Below are 17,706 nucleotides of genomic sequence, written 5' to 3'. Positions count from 1 at the left end.
TGCTGGAGAGTTCAAGAGAAAGTTGTCAGCCGTTCATTATATGCTTTTTCTGTTCCTAAAGTCACCCAGTTTCTTAATTTGACAGTAGTTTAATGTCTCATATGGTTTAGATTAAGCATTATATTTTTCTTGAAAATAATTTATTTTGTAATGCCATGTTCTCCATGAATGTGAATTGTGCACTGCATGCTTGAACAACTTGATGTCTCTGTAGATCTAATTTTGGTATATTTGTATCTCAAATAATTCGCCAACTCAATATTTTGGCTTAGCAATCCAAATCAAATTGTGGTCCAAGTAGCAGGCACTCACATTGGATGTACAGAGACTTGACAAGCAATTAGCAATGAATATTTAAACGTCTTCATTACCCTTGCATGAGGAATACAGATGGCATTTGGGAAGATGGCAACCAGAGGGCACTACTGTGAATTATGTTTCTATTATTTGGTCACCTGACTATTGGAAGACTTTCTCTGGGCTTCATGCCACTCCTATACTTCTACTGTCTGGCCAAAAATAAAGCAGACATTCCAAATGTAAAACAGGTTGCTTCCATGAAATTTCTATGCACATTTTGTAATTTGGGACGGTTGTCTCCAAGGATCCCGGCATATATCCTTTAGGCATACCAAACCCAAATGCCAAGACTTTATAGGGGTCTATGAGAATCAGAGCTCCTTCAAAAATCCTGCTGATCATTCTCTTAATGACTTCAGGTTAATGTGCTAAACATAAAAAGGTGAAGAAATCAACACTGCATCCTTTCCAGGAGCTAATGTATTATATATGGCCCAAGAAAAAGAAAGTCTTCAAATAATTATAATTCCTAGACTGATCTCTCATTATAATTTTTTTAAAGGAAAAAACAACACTGGAGAGTCTGACTCAGCAACTGGCAGTTAAACAGAATGAAGAAGGAAAATTTAGCCATGCAATGATGGATTTCAATCTGAGTGGAGATTCTGATGGTTTGTGAAAATTGTTCATATATATTCTAATAATGTGAGAAAGTGTCTATTTAGTGCCAATTAAAACTGCTAAGAAATAGACTAGACAGCCACCTCATACCTGATCATTACCTTAAGAGGTCACATATACTGAGCAGTTCCCATGTGCCAAGCACTCTGCTGAGTGCTTTGCATAAATCATCTCATTTAATTCCTAGTCAGGCCCATTGCAGAGAAAGAGTCTGAGCCTCAGGAGTTTTGAAGCATTTTCCCCACGTCACAGGACTCTAAGTGCCAGAGGCAGGAATTTAAATCAAGATGGCAGGATTCTAAAGCAAATTCTCTTGATCATCATCTTCCCCATTCCTCTCCTCGCTTCCCTATTTCTTTCCTTCTTTGTTTTTTTTTTTTTTTTTTGACAGAGTCCTGCTTTGTAGCCCATGCTGGAGTGTAGTGGTGCGGTCCCAGCTCACTGCAGCCTTAGCTTCCCAGGCTCAAGTGATCCTCCCACCTCAGCCTCCCAAGTAGCTGGGACTATAGGAGCATGCCAACATGCCCAGCAATTTTTTTTTTTAAGAGACAAGGACTCACTATGTTGTCCAGGCTCGTCTCAAAGTCCTGGGCTTGAGTGATCCTCCCACCTCAGCCTCCAAAAATGCTAGTATTATAGGCGTGAGCTACTGCACGTGGCCTCGCTTCCCTATTTCTTGTACCCAAAATGAACTTTTTCAGAAATTTGTTTCTATTGGCTCATTTTTAAGTTTCCATTTGTCAAGCCCTGACCAGAATACATGGCTCAGAGGACATTTCCAGGATAGTTTCTTCCATTTTGGAACCCTTCTCCCCAGTGCTATATACTGCATAGTCAAGTGTCCTGCCCACTCTCTCTAACCTAGCTAGAATTCAGCTGCACAACCTTATGCTCCCCTCTCCTAAGCCTCCAGACTTCTGTTTTCTGTATCATCTCTGAATATTCTAAACATCCACAGTGACAACAAATTAAATCGATACTCTGATTTTTAAGAGCATAGCAAAGAGGGAAAAAGAAGAAGTGCTGTTCTTCTTATACAATATCCTGGCTGGGAGCCTGTCTCTACTGTCAGGTGGCATCCATGCATGTTAAGCATTCCTTTGGTGGTACCGACCTCAACTTTGGTACTACTACAGGGAATTTCCCTGCATAGACAGAAGAGTGCACAAGGGCAAACCAGTGAGATGCATATTTTGAGAGGGGGCCCCCTTGAATCCTCCAATATACACAGCTCTCTACTCTGTGCCTTGAGCCAATTCTACTTTTAAAACCAGGTCTATACTAGTCGAGGGACTAAACAAACCTGAACGTTGAAACACATAATTCTATCAAAGCTGATTTTTATTCAATTGGATTCAATTTGCAATTTCCTGGGTCTAATGTTGCAAATATTTTCTTCTATTTTCTGCTTCACTTAGCTGAGATAAACCGAGTCTATGTACATTTAAAGAGCTTGTTTAGATTTGATGAAGACACATAATGTTCATTTTATTGCTTATGTTGCTGTAAGGTATAAGAACAAGAAAAGGCAGATGTGCAAATGATCATTTGCTAGTTACAAACCCATTTTAGGAAGATGTTGCCATATATTTGCACTTACTTTGTCAATAAAAGACAATTACTGGTAATAACACATTTCATAAATTTTAAGTTGTATTAGCATGATAAAATATACCCACAGTAATCAGCATTAAAACATCAAAGTTTTTGTTGCTGTCACTGGCTAAATTCAATCATGCTTGTTTGTGAAATATTTTCCACTTTTCATTAAACCAAAGAGCATGTTATTAATGAGAAATATTGAGAAACTTCACCAACAGGTATGCTATGCTTTGAATGTGCTGCTATAGAGGTCCTTAAGTTTGGGCAATTTTGTTTGATTCTTGTGTCTTCAAATTTAAAAAAAAGAAAAGATGAGGAATGACTACAAAGCAAGAAAAGAAAAGCAGTGCTTTTGTTGAGAATACAGTCTCTACAAATCCCCAAAGTATTTTTAAATTTTTAGATACTATCAAAATACATCTATTTATTTTGTGATAATAACCAGTGAAAACCTACTGTCAGAGTTCTACTGGTTCTCCTTATTTTCTCTTTGCCTGAACTCAAGTATCTTAGAAGCTATTTAATCTGCTGAAGCCATTCTAAGGAGCCACATAGGTTAGAGGAGTGAATACAGCTTCCAAAGATATTGTTGTTAACTCTTGAATTGTGTTTTATCATCTGTGAATCTTACTGATTGAAATGTAACTGTCCATGGGACTCTTTGGATAACTTTAAATATTAGGGGGAAGATTCAAAGGAAATTTTTATTTTTCTCATCTTAAACATGTGACTGTAGACTCCTTAAGAAACTAGAGTAATGTTAATTGTTCATTTGTTCTTTTCCATACCATTTTTACATATATTTTTGGGAGCAGACCTGTCATTGCTATATCAGCATATGTCATGCATTTGTCAGCATAGAATTTCAAAGAAAAGCCAATTATATTACAGGGAAATATATATATTATTTTTAATCTCAAAAATCGGTCAGTGTTTTTATTTTTGTAACCTTGGAGAGAGAAAGAGAACATAAGGTATTATATGTTCAGACAGTCTTTAAGTAGCAAAGGTATATCCTCCCCTATAATCATCCATTCTGCCAAATTGATTTGTGCTTCTTTACCTATTTAATATTTCCACACTACTGGTATGCCTATTGATTTAATCTATCCTCTTTCTGAATGGCATCAAAAATCACATATCAGAGTTTATTTTGAGCTGTTGAAAGTAAATGGTGAAACAGTCCATTGAAAGAAAGAGAAAACAGATTAGAAACGGGTTAAAAATACAAATACGACATTTGCCACCACAAGGCTTATCACAGAAACTTCATAAACAAGCATCTGTCTTAAGAACTGGAAGTACCATTATCAGAAGTACTTTTTGTTTCAGATATCTTAATAGACTAAAAAATAGGAATGCGAGGAAAAGAGTTGCCAGAAGTTTTAACACTAACACTAAGTGTTATTTCCTGTTTTCAGGAAGTGCTGGAGTTTCAGAGTCAAGAATTTATAGGGAATCCAGAGGGCGTGGCAGCAATGAACCGCACATAAAGCGTCCAATGAACGCCTTCATGGTGTGGGCTAAAGATGAACGGAGAAAGATCCTTCAAGCCTTTCCTGACATGCACAACTCCAACATCAGCAAGATATTGGGTAAGAAAAACATTAAGAACTCAGTGACATATGGAATAAAGGTACTGTTGTGTTTTCTGGAGCTGTGGAAGGATCCTGGATTTGGAGGCCATGCAGGTCATGTTATCTGCTTATCCAGAAAATAAACATCATCATTGAGGCTTCTTCTGGTGAGGAAGCATTCTATGTCCATTGAGAAATATACCATATTTCTACACCTCATTTAGCAGTTTGTCTTCATACTAATTATTTTAATGCTTTATCTTCTTCAGAAATCTAGAAATATTTTTACTAAGGCTGAGAAAAAAGTTGCTTTCACGTGAGCCACTAGATATTGCTACTAATCATTTGTACTCATTTCCTTGCATACTAGAGACAAGTTATTGTTAATCTTAAGGCCTCCTTCCTCTCTCATCATCCTCTGTAACAGAAGGATAAGGAGTTTTGTTTGCAGAATTCATCATGTTGTGGGGGTGAGGGTGGAGGTGGGGAAGATGTTTGTTCCAGTGCTATAATTGAAAATCAGTTTTAGATTCTTAGAACACAAGAAGATGTAGAGTGTACATTTTTACATTTATACTTTTAGTAACCTTAAGTACTAAAGGTACTTTTAGTAATACTAAATACTTTTCTGCCATCGCAACATTCAATTTAACAGAAAACAAAGTACACATTTACTCTACCCACATAGACACTGAAGCACACAGAAAAAATGGTTGGGGAGAAAGGGTGCTGATTATAAAGATACCTATTATAGACCAATTCAGGTCCCAGAGGGACGGCGGGGGAAAGAGAAGATTCCATTGCTTTCGTGCCTTATCTGACATCATTATCATTGTCATTGTCCCTAACTTCATCACTGCCTTTGTCTTCATCATCTTCATCTTCAAGTAGCCTGATGGCCAGATACGGGACAACATAAGAAAATTTTGATTACTCACTGTGTGACTTCTAAGAGTTAAGTGACAAAAATAGAATAGAACCATTTTATCAGAAAACGTTGGCTTTAACAAATAAGTAACAAAATTTGTCAAAATTATTAAAGTTTTATTAAAATTCGTAAGGCACTTGGAATTGCACGGAGTTTATAAAGATAATATCACTTTTGGTTCATTACTGATCATCTATAAATGGCTAACATATGCATGAGGTTTTTTGTTTTGTTTTGTTTTGGAGATGGGAATCTTGCTCTGTCACCCAGGCTGGAGTGCAGTGGTGTGATCTCAGCTCACTGCAACCCCCGCCTCCTGGGTTCAAGCAATTCTTCTGCCTCAGCCTCCTGAGTAGCTGGGATGACAGGCACGGGCCAACCATACCTGACTAACTTATATTTTAGCAGAGAAAGGGTTTCACCATTTTGGCCAGGCTGGTCTGAAACTTCTGACCTCAGGTGATCCGCCCTCCTCGGCCTCCCAAAGTGCCGGGATTACAGGCGTAATGCGCCTGGCTGCATGTTTTTATGATCCCATATTCTCAACAAAAGTAATAGATGCCACCTAGTCCACAAGGTCCATTTGTAATGGGATCGAAATAGAAACCATTAGCCACTTAAAATTATGTCTCATTTTTCACCTAAATGTTATCTAAAAAGACATGAACATGCAAAGCTTTCAGTAGTATACGTAGAAAATATGAAAATCTGTGTGTAAAAATATATATCATGCATAATCAAAAACTTGAACTGATCAAGAGGAAATACACATTTTTTACATCTCTTCCAGCTCTGATCTATTTTTCCCTTTTGTGACTATATTCTACCTTCCATATGAAATTTCCCGTCTTTAAAAAACAACATACCAGTTTCATTTGGAAAACCCCTAGAAAAGAATACTTTATGTAAGCATATTTCACGTTTTAATATATCAGTTATTCCCAAATTAGAAATCCAAAATTGTCAGAATAAAAAACTAGTTGAATACTAAGATTTCAAAACTCTCTTTATATTACTCAATTCATGTGTCTGAATACCAAAAACGTGATAATTATTAATTAAAACTATCTTGACTGTAAGAGAAATATCAGTTTTGATGATAGGAAATAATATTTTAGGAAATGCAGCAAAAGCCTCTATGGGAAAGAAATGACTGGCTAAGAGAATTCCCTTCTGATGTGAGGGAAAGAGTATTAGAATGACCATATGATTATATTAGAATAGAAAACATGAAAGAGAATACTGTCTAATTTCAGTCTTTCTGATGAAAATGTATTCTTTAAAGATGTAGCATTTATATTTAGGAACAAATAAAACATTGAGGTGTTGTGGGCCTCAATATTTAGTCACAGCTTTAAATAAATAAGTGATCTTCAAATATCCACAAGATCATTCTAAATGACCCATTTCATACAAAAGTACAAAGAAAGCTTGATGTTTTCCTCTTTGCTGATTGTTTTGGATAACAGCCTCCGACAGCATGCCGCTAATTCATTCTGCTTAAAACAGGCGCTTGAGCTGGGTTGACATTTTACGTAGTCTCTAGGGATCCTGGTTGACATTTTAAAGGGCTTCTAAGCATTTTATAATACCCTAAAATCTGGTTTTAATAAGCCATTCTGCTGAAATTGTTAACATAAGGAATCACCTTTTACTGCTTGGCGCTAGATCAGGGGATGAGGGACATCTTTTTCTGATTAGATATACAGTAGTTGGAGTAAAATGTGCAAATTCACTACAGACCCCATGGAGATGACAATGTTGCTCAGCCCAAACTCTTCACTCTCAGTGGATTGCCAGATTTAGAAAGGAAAGGAATAATCATAGGACCTTATTTTTTCCCCTGTTTTGAGCATCAAATACTTTTGATTGAAACTTCCTCTCTTGTCATCAGGAGGAAAACCCAATTGTCCTTCCCTGCTTTTTTATTCTAAAAGAACAACCTTTTGAAAGCAGCAGGGTAAACTCCCTGTACAACAGTCCAGAGTAAGCAGCCAGCCACGCCCAAATCAAGTTGATTTGTTTTATCTTTTTTTTTTTTTTTTTTTTGGTGATATCCAAAATGCTTTCCTACCATTCTCATCAAGTGTGTTTCAGGGGTTAGTTAACACCTCAGCTGCCTACAATGGTTATTGTACCTGCAAAGCCATTGAAATCAAAGCCAAACTTTTCAGTTGGTTAACCTAATTTGAGGGTAGGATGTTGAAATGAAACTGGATTTACCACCAAATGGAAATACTGCCCTGTACTGTCTTAAAATGTAGTAGTCAGCCATTTGACCCAGTTAGTGCTTAGGCTATCTTGATTCTTAGTTTTGAAAACACTTGGATTTATATGGCCATATTTTAAAGTGTAATTTAGGAGTCAGTGATACTCTTAAAGAAATTATACTATCAAGAGTTAAACTATTTTATAATTCCCGTTCATGCCAGATTTGGAAGCCAACTTATCTGAGAATTTACACATCTTTTATTATCCCATTTCTTTATATACATGCATCTTTTTTTCCTCTTTTTTTTTTTCTTAAGCCAGACCAGCTTTCTTTAAGTTAGTCTAATTCCTCTTTCCACTGAAAGACCTCAACTATTATATTCCTCCTCAATAGGATGTTCTTCTCTCTGTGAGCCCCATGGGAGTAATTTCTACAGCAAAACCTTCCTGACCTGCAGAGGATTGATCTTGCCTCCGTATCATACCCTCCTGCATTTTCCACAACTATAAGGAAAATAATAAATTTTGTAATTAGATATTTAATATATATTCCCTGACTGATATAAGCTCAAAAAAGACAGGAACTGTAACTTTCTTATTTACTCACTACTACATATTCAGTAATTAATACAACACTATGCACATAGTAGGAAATACACAAACAGCTCTGGCATTCCAAGGCAGATTACTTCAAAGCATAAATATTTTCTTTCCTTTGAGAGGCCAAAGCCTTTTGGCATTTATATCATTTAAACTTAGGGAAGAATCTTGGTCAATTCCTCTTCTAATTGGAAATACTGGTTTCATTTTTGAATTTTGAGATAATGATAGCTAACAAATTTTATATTAGATCAACCATCCTTGATCCATTTTTCAGTGTATTCCTATTTGTGAGTTATTTATGGCAAGCTCACTTTCCACTCCCTGATCTGAAGTTCAAAAAACTGGTATAAATGCTTGGAAGAAAATCCATTGAAACGGTTGTTCTAGTTCAATAGGATCATAACCATATCTGTGTTTATATAGGTCCTGAGAATAACGTAATGGTATTCAAGAATCTTCAGAGAATAATGCTGGGCCAACAAGGAGTTTGAGATTGTACCTACAAATGATATGGCTTGACCAACCAACTTAAAATGTTGGATGATGCTATTTAAACAGAAGTTTAAGAAAGGAATAAAAAAAATAAATAAATAAATTTTAAAAAACTATTATTTGAACTGTAACCTGAGTTTATATTGTAAATAGAATAAATTCATATTGGCTTTCTAGATTGGAAAAATCTGTATTTATACCTATGTAATACAATATCTCTTCCAATGGAAACATTTCTAAGGGAAGACATATTGCCTCTTTCACTGCATGCTTTAATAAATCTAACAGCCCATATTGAGGCACTCTCTACATGTGTAAGAAAGAACTATTCAACAGTGAGCTATTTGCATTTAAGATACGGAGTTATGGGTGAGTAATGAACTCATTTGAAAGCTTCTAAGATCTTACTTAGATGACATTTGAAGGCAGGTATAAGACTATTTGGTAGGGATATCCTAGTTCCAGTTTTTCAGTCTTTATGCACTCATGTTGATTTGAGATGACTGTTTGCAGATAAACACACTTCATCTGCAAATAGATTCTTAAATCTCTCTTAATAAAAAAAAATTACTACTACTTCTATTACACATAGCCATACTGACAGAATCCAAGTTTTAAACCATATCTAAAATGTGAATTAGCATAAACTATTTTTATTTAAGCTTCAAACTTGTCTCTTTTAATCCCAACTAAATTCACACCAAAATTAATAGTGAAAAGAAAGGGGAAAAACAATTTGGGTTATTATTACTAATGCAGACTGTATCATGGGAAGTGACATCTTTGTATGTTATTGAAATTGATTAAGAGAAAATCATAATACACATTTACTGTAATTGTGACCTCTGCTATATTTTATATAGTAGGTGGCCATATGCAGGAAAGGGCGTACATTATAGCACAATGTAAGTTATGTCAAATCTGAGTTTGAGTCACAGATCTGCACTTCAATAATTATAACCCTGGCTAAGTTAGTTCATCTATTTGAATCTCAATTTTCTCATCTATAAAAATAGAAATGCTGTCTATTTTATAAGATTGAGGTGAAAGGTAGGAAAAAGATAACATATGTCAAGGTTTTAGCACAGTGTCTGGCACATAGCAGTTACCCACTCCATGTTCATTAATACTATAATTTTAATTATAAAGTTTTAATAAAATGAATTTTTAATTAGTACCATTCCTGTAAGCTTAAAATACTTAAACATTTTGGGGAGGATGAGACTACATGAGATATGTTGGGAACTTTTATAGTAAAAAACATCTCCCACATAAAAATACTCAGTAACTGGATAGTCTCAGATTCAAAATGTATGATAGCATAGCATGTAACTTTTCTGTTCACAGGTGAATTATATCATGATCTAATGTAGAAATGAGAAATATATCCATTAAATTATCTATGAGCTTTAAGGTACATAATACAAAAGTTTGACTAGAATGCAAGCCAGAAAGAAAAAAAAATACTGCCCAGTGTTTATATCTTTAGGTACAAAACCACCTCCACCTCTGTTCTTGTGGGATCTCACTAATCAAAAACAGGTTTATGTATTTCTGGGTTTTGGTCAACATCTGTACTTTAGATTTTCTTGTTCTCAGCTATATCTCTTTTAGAATGCTTAGAAGCTGTGCAAATTGGAATCCTAACCTCCTTTCTTCATAGGATCTCGCTGGAAAGCTATGACAAACCTAGAGAAACAGCCATATTATGAGGAGCAAGCCCGTCTCAGCAAGCAGCACCTGGAGAAGTACCCTGATTATAAGTACAAGCCCAGGCCAAAGCGCACCTGCCTCGTGGATGGCAAAAAGCTGCGCATTGGTGAATACAAGGCAATCATGCGCAACAGGCGGCAGGAAATGCGGCAGTACTTCAATGTTGGGTATGGACCTTTTAGTCATTTTTCTCATGGAGCAAACTTCCTGTTATACTTAATGGGATGTGAAACATATTTGTTCAGTTGCAAAGAGGCATTTTGAAAAAGAATCTGAGCTCAGAGTATTTTCAGGGACAAATAATCTCCCACATGATCTTGAAAAATATGTCCGTATGAATCCACTGCAAGTTCCTAGCTCTAACATGAGATCTGTTAACAACTGGCTTAAAAACAAGATATCCACGAGTAAATAATTTTGAAGTTTTCCATTAAAAACTCAGAAGTATAACTGGTTCTTTTCTTCATTGGTTTGCATTACTTCCTAAGCTTCACCATGATAAATTCTAAAACTAACAACTTTACTGAGATGATACAAAATAAAAATCATTTCAAAATTTAAAAAAAATACTTATTTCTAAATATAGAGAGGTTAGTGAACTATCAAGGTACATGTGTGACCTTTGTGGATCGCACAAGCTAGGGATTCTACTTAGGGCATAACAAGGTTGTGAACAGGAGGTTTCATTCTGAATTGAGAACGCAGCTCCGAGATGTTTTACAATGCTCCCGTGGCAAGGTTGTTGACAGTGTTATAGATGTGCTACAGAAATGCATTGCTTCTAGAGAATTCTCTCAAAAAAACCCAAAATAAAGTTGTTCATGTTTGAAACAGAAGTTAGTTTCTAAGAGCTTCTTAGAATAATAAATATTGTTCTAAATGTGGGCAGAGAAAAACTCATAAAAACCTTTTCAAATCTGCTCTGTCCCCTCCAGTTCCTTGGAATAGGCTGCATGCTCTGTCCAGGGCTCTGTGATATTGCAAGCATGTGACTCCTTACAAAGCTAAACACAGAGCCCAACAGTTCTTGGGCAAATACTAAACATATGAATGAATAAAAGCATAAATGAACATCATCTCTTCATCCCTTCCAATAGGACCACCTACGTTATTTATAGGACTAGGTGCAAAAATGAGGAGACAGGGTCTCTTGTTAAAAAGTTATTAAGAATTTCAAGTCTGTGGCAGCACAACTTGAAATCAAGTATGAGACCTTAGCATAGCTGCACAGTTTGTACATCCATGAAGCTGGTCCTGCCTCCTACCACTACAAGGCCAAAACTGTTTCAGAGACTCAGTGGATAGTGTGAATTTGTTCAGCTCTGCTGTGTTCTGGGCAGTAAAGTTTTATTTTGAGAACTCTAATGTTTTAGGATTTTCCCATTAAAATTTAATTATCTTTACATTTAATTCTGGGGAAAAATGCTATTTCTGTATGTTATAGTGAAGGAAAACTGAACTTGGAATTAATGACCTGGGTTCTTCTGCTTCAACTTTCTGCACCTCAGTTTTTTAATAAAACAGTAGTAACAAAACAGGATTAAGAATAAGATGGGACAACACATGTAAATGTCTTGTACTCTATGAAGCACTCCATAGAAGTACGGTATTAGGCCGGGCACAGTGGCTCACGCCTATAATCCCAACACTTTGGGAGGCTGAGACAGGCAGATCACCTGAGGTCAGGAGTTCAAGACCAGCCTGGCCAACATGGTGAAACCCCGTCTCTACTAAAAATACAAAAATTAGCCAGGTGTGGTGGCAGACGCCTGTAATCCCAGCTACTTGGGAGGCTGAGGCAGGAGAATCGCTTGAACCCGGGAGGCAGAGGTTGCAGTGAGCCAAGGTCATGCCATTGCATTCCAGCGTGGGCAACAAAAGCAAAACTCCATCTCAAAAAAACACAAAAACAAAAACAAAAAAAACAACAAGGTATTAAAGTCAAAGTAGGATACAGTCTGAAAAATGTTGGGCAATTAGATAAAATTAGTACCTTAGAATTGGACATTGCTGAGCAAATTAATTATGTAATAAAGTCCACATCTAACTATTCACTCACCCATGATATCTTTTTGGGAATTCCTTTCTTGACAGGCAACAAGCACAGATCCCCATTGCCACTGCCGGTGTTGTGTACCCTGGAGCCATCGCCATGGCTGGAATGCCCTCCCCTCACCTGCCCTCGGAGCACTCAAGCGTGTCTAGCAGCCCAGAGCCTGGGATGCCTGTTATCCAGAGCACTTATGGTGTGAAAGGAGAGGAGCCACATATCAAAGAAGAGATACAGGCCGAGGACATCAATGGAGAAATTTATGATGAGTACGACGAGGAAGAGGATGATCCAGATGTAGATTATGGGAGTGACAGTGAAAACCATATTGCAGGACAAGCCAACTGATAAGGGTCAAAAGATTGTTGTGACCTTAGGACTTAAAGAAGCCCTAACTGGTTCATCCTTACCAGTGGCCAAGCACATTAACTTTCTCATACACTGACTGTTACTTTAACTGTTAGTCTTAAATAGTTGGGACATCAGCTGACTAATAGACCTCAGCCTCAAAAGGCTTGGAAAGAAAAAAAAAATACAACAAGCAAACAACAATATCAACAACAAGAGATTGAAATAAGCTATGGGTAAAATAATGCCAGTAATTCAGCTGCTACATCCAAGCACTGAAGTCTTACCCGTCAACTTTTTTTTTTTTTTAAATAAACTTTATGGCTGTTTGTTCTACAATGTTCTAGAAATTCTCACTCAGGTACACAGTGCCAACAAGTGGCTTGTGAATGTGTTTTGTTGTTTTGTGCTACAATTTTTAAAAAGAAATAAGTTTTGTTTTGTTTTTTGGGGTTTCTGGGTTTTTTCCTTTTCTTTTTCTTTCCTTTCATTTTTTTTTTCTTTGTAATGCACCTGACAGAAAAAAAAGAAAAATGAATTTCTCTTTACTTCTCTCCACCTTCTCCATCTCTATACTTTAAAGATGGAAGTCTGTGCATGAGGGGGAAGAGGGAAAAAGAGCCTGTTTTTAACTTCCTTGCTATCCACCACAAAATAAGCAATTATTTTCTTTAGAGGACTTTCTTTATCTATTGCACACCACACTACATCTTTGAGCAAGTGCCAAATTTGTACTGAAGTGTTGACCAAGTTCATTTTTTCCCTTTACTTTTTCCTGTTCCTTCTTAAGTTAGGACAGTGTTAAATCTTAGACAATCCCTGAAAAACCTGAAATACCAGCAGCTGGTGAGATTTGACTTTTTTTTTAATGGAAACTGTAGGTGCTGTTCTCAGGTGAAAAGAGAGAGAGAGACATAAGAAATTTAGAGAAAAATATTTTCTGATCTTGGATTTTTGTGTGTATGTATGTGTGTGATTATGGTACTAATAGGAATAACGTTGGACCATTGTGAGTTAAACCCACATCTGGGGATGAAATCCCACATCCTCCCAAGTGACTGGTCTAGAAATAATCTTGACCTTGACTTTGCACTTCAAATGACAACTTAACCAAGTATAGGGCTCAGAAATTATATTTTTAAATGTCTAATATGATGATTATTGGATGGATCAGGTGGCCCTGTGTAATAGAGGTGTGCATGTATAACATGGAAGCTACTAGCAAACTGCTCCCAGATGTCCTTTCTCCCTGGTCAGTTGGTTCCATTAACGTTTGCTACTTAGTGATTTTTGTTTTTCCTGTTGATATTTCGAGCAAAACAATCATTGTTTTCATTGAATATATTTGGCCATTTTTCAGACAAATAGAATTAGCTTATTTCTTCAACATTCCATCCTTTCCCGATCAGGAAATGAAACTGATGATTTTACAAGGTATTTTTCACCCCTCCATGAAACGAGGTGGAGGCCTTTAGCATTTCAGAAGTGTGGGCCATGTGTAGTTCATGCCATAAAAAGTAGGATTTAATGAAAAGTCATTGCAGTCCAACAAAATGGAGCCTGGCTGCACCCAGGGATTCTTGCCACTGCTCTTCCCTTGCTGTCAGATGAATCCACTGAAGTCCAACTTTGGTTCGAGCAGAGTATTTGCGAAGAGCAACAACTGAATGTGATGGGACTGCTTATGTAGATTTTGCCAGCCAAATGCCAAGGCAGTTGTAGGGCCTGTACAAATAAATGCAAAATCATTTCAAGTCAATTGCCATTATTTGTATTGAAGTATCAGATAGTAAATACTGCAACTAGTAGCTCGATGTGCTATAGTTTTCACTCCAGTCATCATTTTCCTATCTCACCCCCCGAAACACCACCCTAAAGTTGGATTTTTACATATAAATAATGAAAAAAAAGAATCCCTTTTATTTTTGTCTCTCTCAGAAGACTTGCTCTGGGGTTTTGCTTGGAGGAGCTGATCATAGCCTGCATGTCAGAGATTTCATTTTGTTTGTTTTTCTGTTTGTTTTTGATGACTTTATTTTCATTTGAACTGCCTCTTTTTGCTAGTGTTGTAATAATGATGATGATGATAAAATAATAATAATAATAGTAATAATAATAATAATGGTCAGCTGTTCCCAGATTAGTAAGTTATGTATAATTTATTTTATTTCTCCCTTTCTATTTTATTCTGCTCTGATTTGGAAGTGCAGCCAATAAGCTGTTAGATATTTAAAACAAATTTCCATCTCCAACTCATATATGTATGTATATGTATATATATACATATATATATACACACACACACACATTTACCCACAATTTTACTTCTCCTTCCATATGTTTTCTCCTTTTTAAGAATTTTGGCCCCAACAATATCAGTTCTGATGTTTAAAACAAAGGAGTGAATTAATAGGAGGGTCGTGTTCAATCTTAATTAACTTATGCTCTCATCACTCATTTTAGTTATTTAATTGCCACAGTCATCTAGAGCCAATTTTTTTTGTTTCTGTTTGTTTTGTTTTCAAGCACTCTGGATAAGGAAAAAATAGACACTTGTTTTTATATCATTTTTATGTACAATGTGAAAACAGATTTTTAAAAAATTTGTTCTCTGTCTTTGTTAACAAATTCCTTCTGATTTATGTGGGTTCACCTCTCACGTTTGCTGGATACTTACTTTACACCATGTTATAAAAGATGCTTTGTTTTCATTTCATGACTTTGGGCTACAAGAATACTTTGTTTTAGCTCCAGGTAGATGCCATTGAAGGCATTCGTGGCTGAAACCAATTCTAACACACTTACCAGTGAATTGACAACACGTTGGTGTTTAGTCTTTTTTTGTTGTTGTTTTATTTTGTTTTATTTGAAGGGGAAAACAAAATTGTTAATGGTGACTTTTAACTGCTGAAATTCAAAAGTTGATTTTAGTTAGGTTTATGTCCGAGACTAAACTGTGCATGAACTGAAACAAAAAGCAAGTTCATAGCCCTGCATTCTGTTCTCCTGTTCTGACGGTTAATTCACTGGATATCAAATTTTCTTTGCCCTAGTTTTCCCCAAAGGAAAACAAAAGCAAAAATAGTTATATCAATATTGAAAGTGCTTTGAAGTCACTTGATAAAAGGTGCTATGAATAGCAACTTACTGTGTTACTACATTGCCTTTTTGGCATTGGTTGATTTTTAATTTTGGTAAAGGATCCTAAAACCCTGTATTCTTTTTCTGTGCCTCATAATGACCAAAAAAGATAAAGTAAAGAAAATGAGAGTAAGATCAAAAGATCAAACTAAAACATAAACAGTCTCCCTCCTCTCTGCTCTCTTATCTGTCTGTTCACACTTTATCTCTTTTCCTTTCTCCCTCTCTCACATGCACACACACACACAAACACACACACACACTTGCCCCGACACTGAGAAATAATCTTGCCAGAATTTGGTTTTTAATGTTGTTGTAGTCAGTTTCTCTAAAAATAGTCCTGTTTTCATATGAATCTAAGACAACATCACTGGAGAAAATAAAGTTACTCATTTATAGTTACTAATAATAACTTAGTGATTAAGTTAATACAATTGGATAAAATACAAAACTATTCTTCAGTACATTTATACCTAAATTACTGAAGTCCATTTTTAAAGTTCATTTGGCATCTGCAGTTAAGAGTTAACCATGTATAAAATCCCTCCCAAAGAACATAATCATCATTGTTAAAACCAAATCCTCTTATAAAGAACAAATATAAAAAAAAAAAAAGTTTTCTTTGGTGAAGCTATTTTATAGATTTGATTTCTGGAGTAGAATTTTACCTTAATTCATCTAAAGAAAATTAACCATTTTTTGGTCCAACTTCAGATATTTTCTTAATCCAGAAGCTGTGACTGTTCCCAGAAGAAACCTCTTATATCACATTTAAAACAAAAAATAATTACACTTTCATTCATTCTAATGGGTAAATTATTGAATTGTAATAAACAACTGTATATTTACAAACAGGTTTATAAGATATTTGTCTATCAACTTAATAGTAAAATAAAACTTATGGGGTCCACAAGGAAAACTATGAAGGCCACTTAAAGTGGTTCAGGTATCTCTTTGTCTTGTAGGGCATAGCTGTTGGTTTAGCCAGGCTTTTACAGTATTTAATTTTAAAGTTTCCTATAACTATCAACTTCCCAGGTTGAAGATGATGTGTTGAGTTTCCTACTGATTGATTCCTGTCCTCCCCAGTGTTTCTGTCACTGGTTCACTAAAACAGTATTTATATAGCTCCACTGGCTCTAAAGCTTTTAGTCCTTCTAACATTTTGGATTTTACAAGTAAAAATGGAAAAAAAAAAAAATAGAAAAGAGACAATCAAATGCCTGGAGCTTAAAACAAAGTATGTGCAACCTACCATCTCACTTGAAATTTAATGAAATAAATAATTATGTAAATATAACATAGAGTTATAGATTTATATTTTGTTCATAACACATAGTGTAATATAAGTTGTATATTTTCATGTTTTTGGTTTTATGTTATCATTCATGCCACAATAAAAATAAAACAGGAGTTTATGTGCTCTTAAAAAAAAGATGTGGGTTGCCACCAACCTGTTTTTTGTTTTTGTTTTTTGTTGATTTTATTTTATTTTTTTGCATTCTCCTTTTTCAGTATTACTGCCATGCAAGGCACCAATAAAAACAGCAAATGTGTTCTTTACCTATTATACTGTGTTTCTTTTCACAATTATTGTTATGAGGGTGTAATAGTTTTATTATGAAAAGAACGAAAGTATGGAAATTTAATCTTGTTTTTGATATAAATAATCCCTCTTATTGAAGTTGACTTTGAGAACTAAAAGTTTAATTTTTAGCTGTGGACATTCCCGGAAAGACAGTCAGGACTTGATATAATGCGTTTCACTCAGACAGATCTAGCTTCACCATACTGTCAAAAGATACTGTTCTTATATGTAATTGATTCAACACAATTGAAAACCCGACAGTCGAAAGCACCTTTAATATTGTTGTTTTCCCTGGCTGGACACTATCCTTGGGTGGGGGATGGGGGATTTCTACGCTTTAGAATTGTGCTTTATCCTTTTGTTTGTATAGAAGATTTATAAATTTCAGATCATGAAATTACTAAGAACTATAAATAATTTTCACCTCGCTGGTATCTAATTTTGAATAATGGATATTTCTGAATTGTTTAAC

At 35.5% G+C, this 17,706-nt stretch overlaps 1 protein-coding gene across 6 annotated transcripts in view; it reads left to right on the top strand.

The window, feature by feature from the left end:
- Positions 1-17,210, top strand: part of SOX5 (SRY-box 5) — a 1,043,232-nt gene extending 1,026,022 nt beyond the window's left edge. For all 6 annotated transcript variants that reach the window (XM_025402765.1, XM_025402767.1, XM_025402764.1 and 3 more), the window contains 4 exons: positions 863-971; positions 4,005-4,178; positions 10,058-10,274; positions 12,202-17,210. In XM_025402765.1, coding sequence (XP_025258550.1) covers positions 863-971; positions 4,005-4,178; positions 10,058-10,274; positions 12,202-12,505 — 804 coding nt within the window. In that variant the 3' untranslated portion in view covers positions 12,506-17,210. The remainder of the gene's footprint in view (positions 1-862; positions 972-4,004; positions 4,179-10,057; positions 10,275-12,201) is intronic.
- The last annotated feature ends 496 nt before the right edge of the window (positions 17,211-17,706 follow it).

The sequence above is a fragment of the Theropithecus gelada genome, chromosome 11 (assembly GCF_003255815.1).
Source record: "Theropithecus gelada isolate Dixy chromosome 11, Tgel_1.0, whole genome shotgun sequence".
Taxonomy (NCBI): domain Eukaryota; kingdom Metazoa; phylum Chordata; class Mammalia; order Primates; family Cercopithecidae; genus Theropithecus; species Theropithecus gelada.
This window is presented reverse-complemented; position numbering and strand designations above follow the sequence as displayed.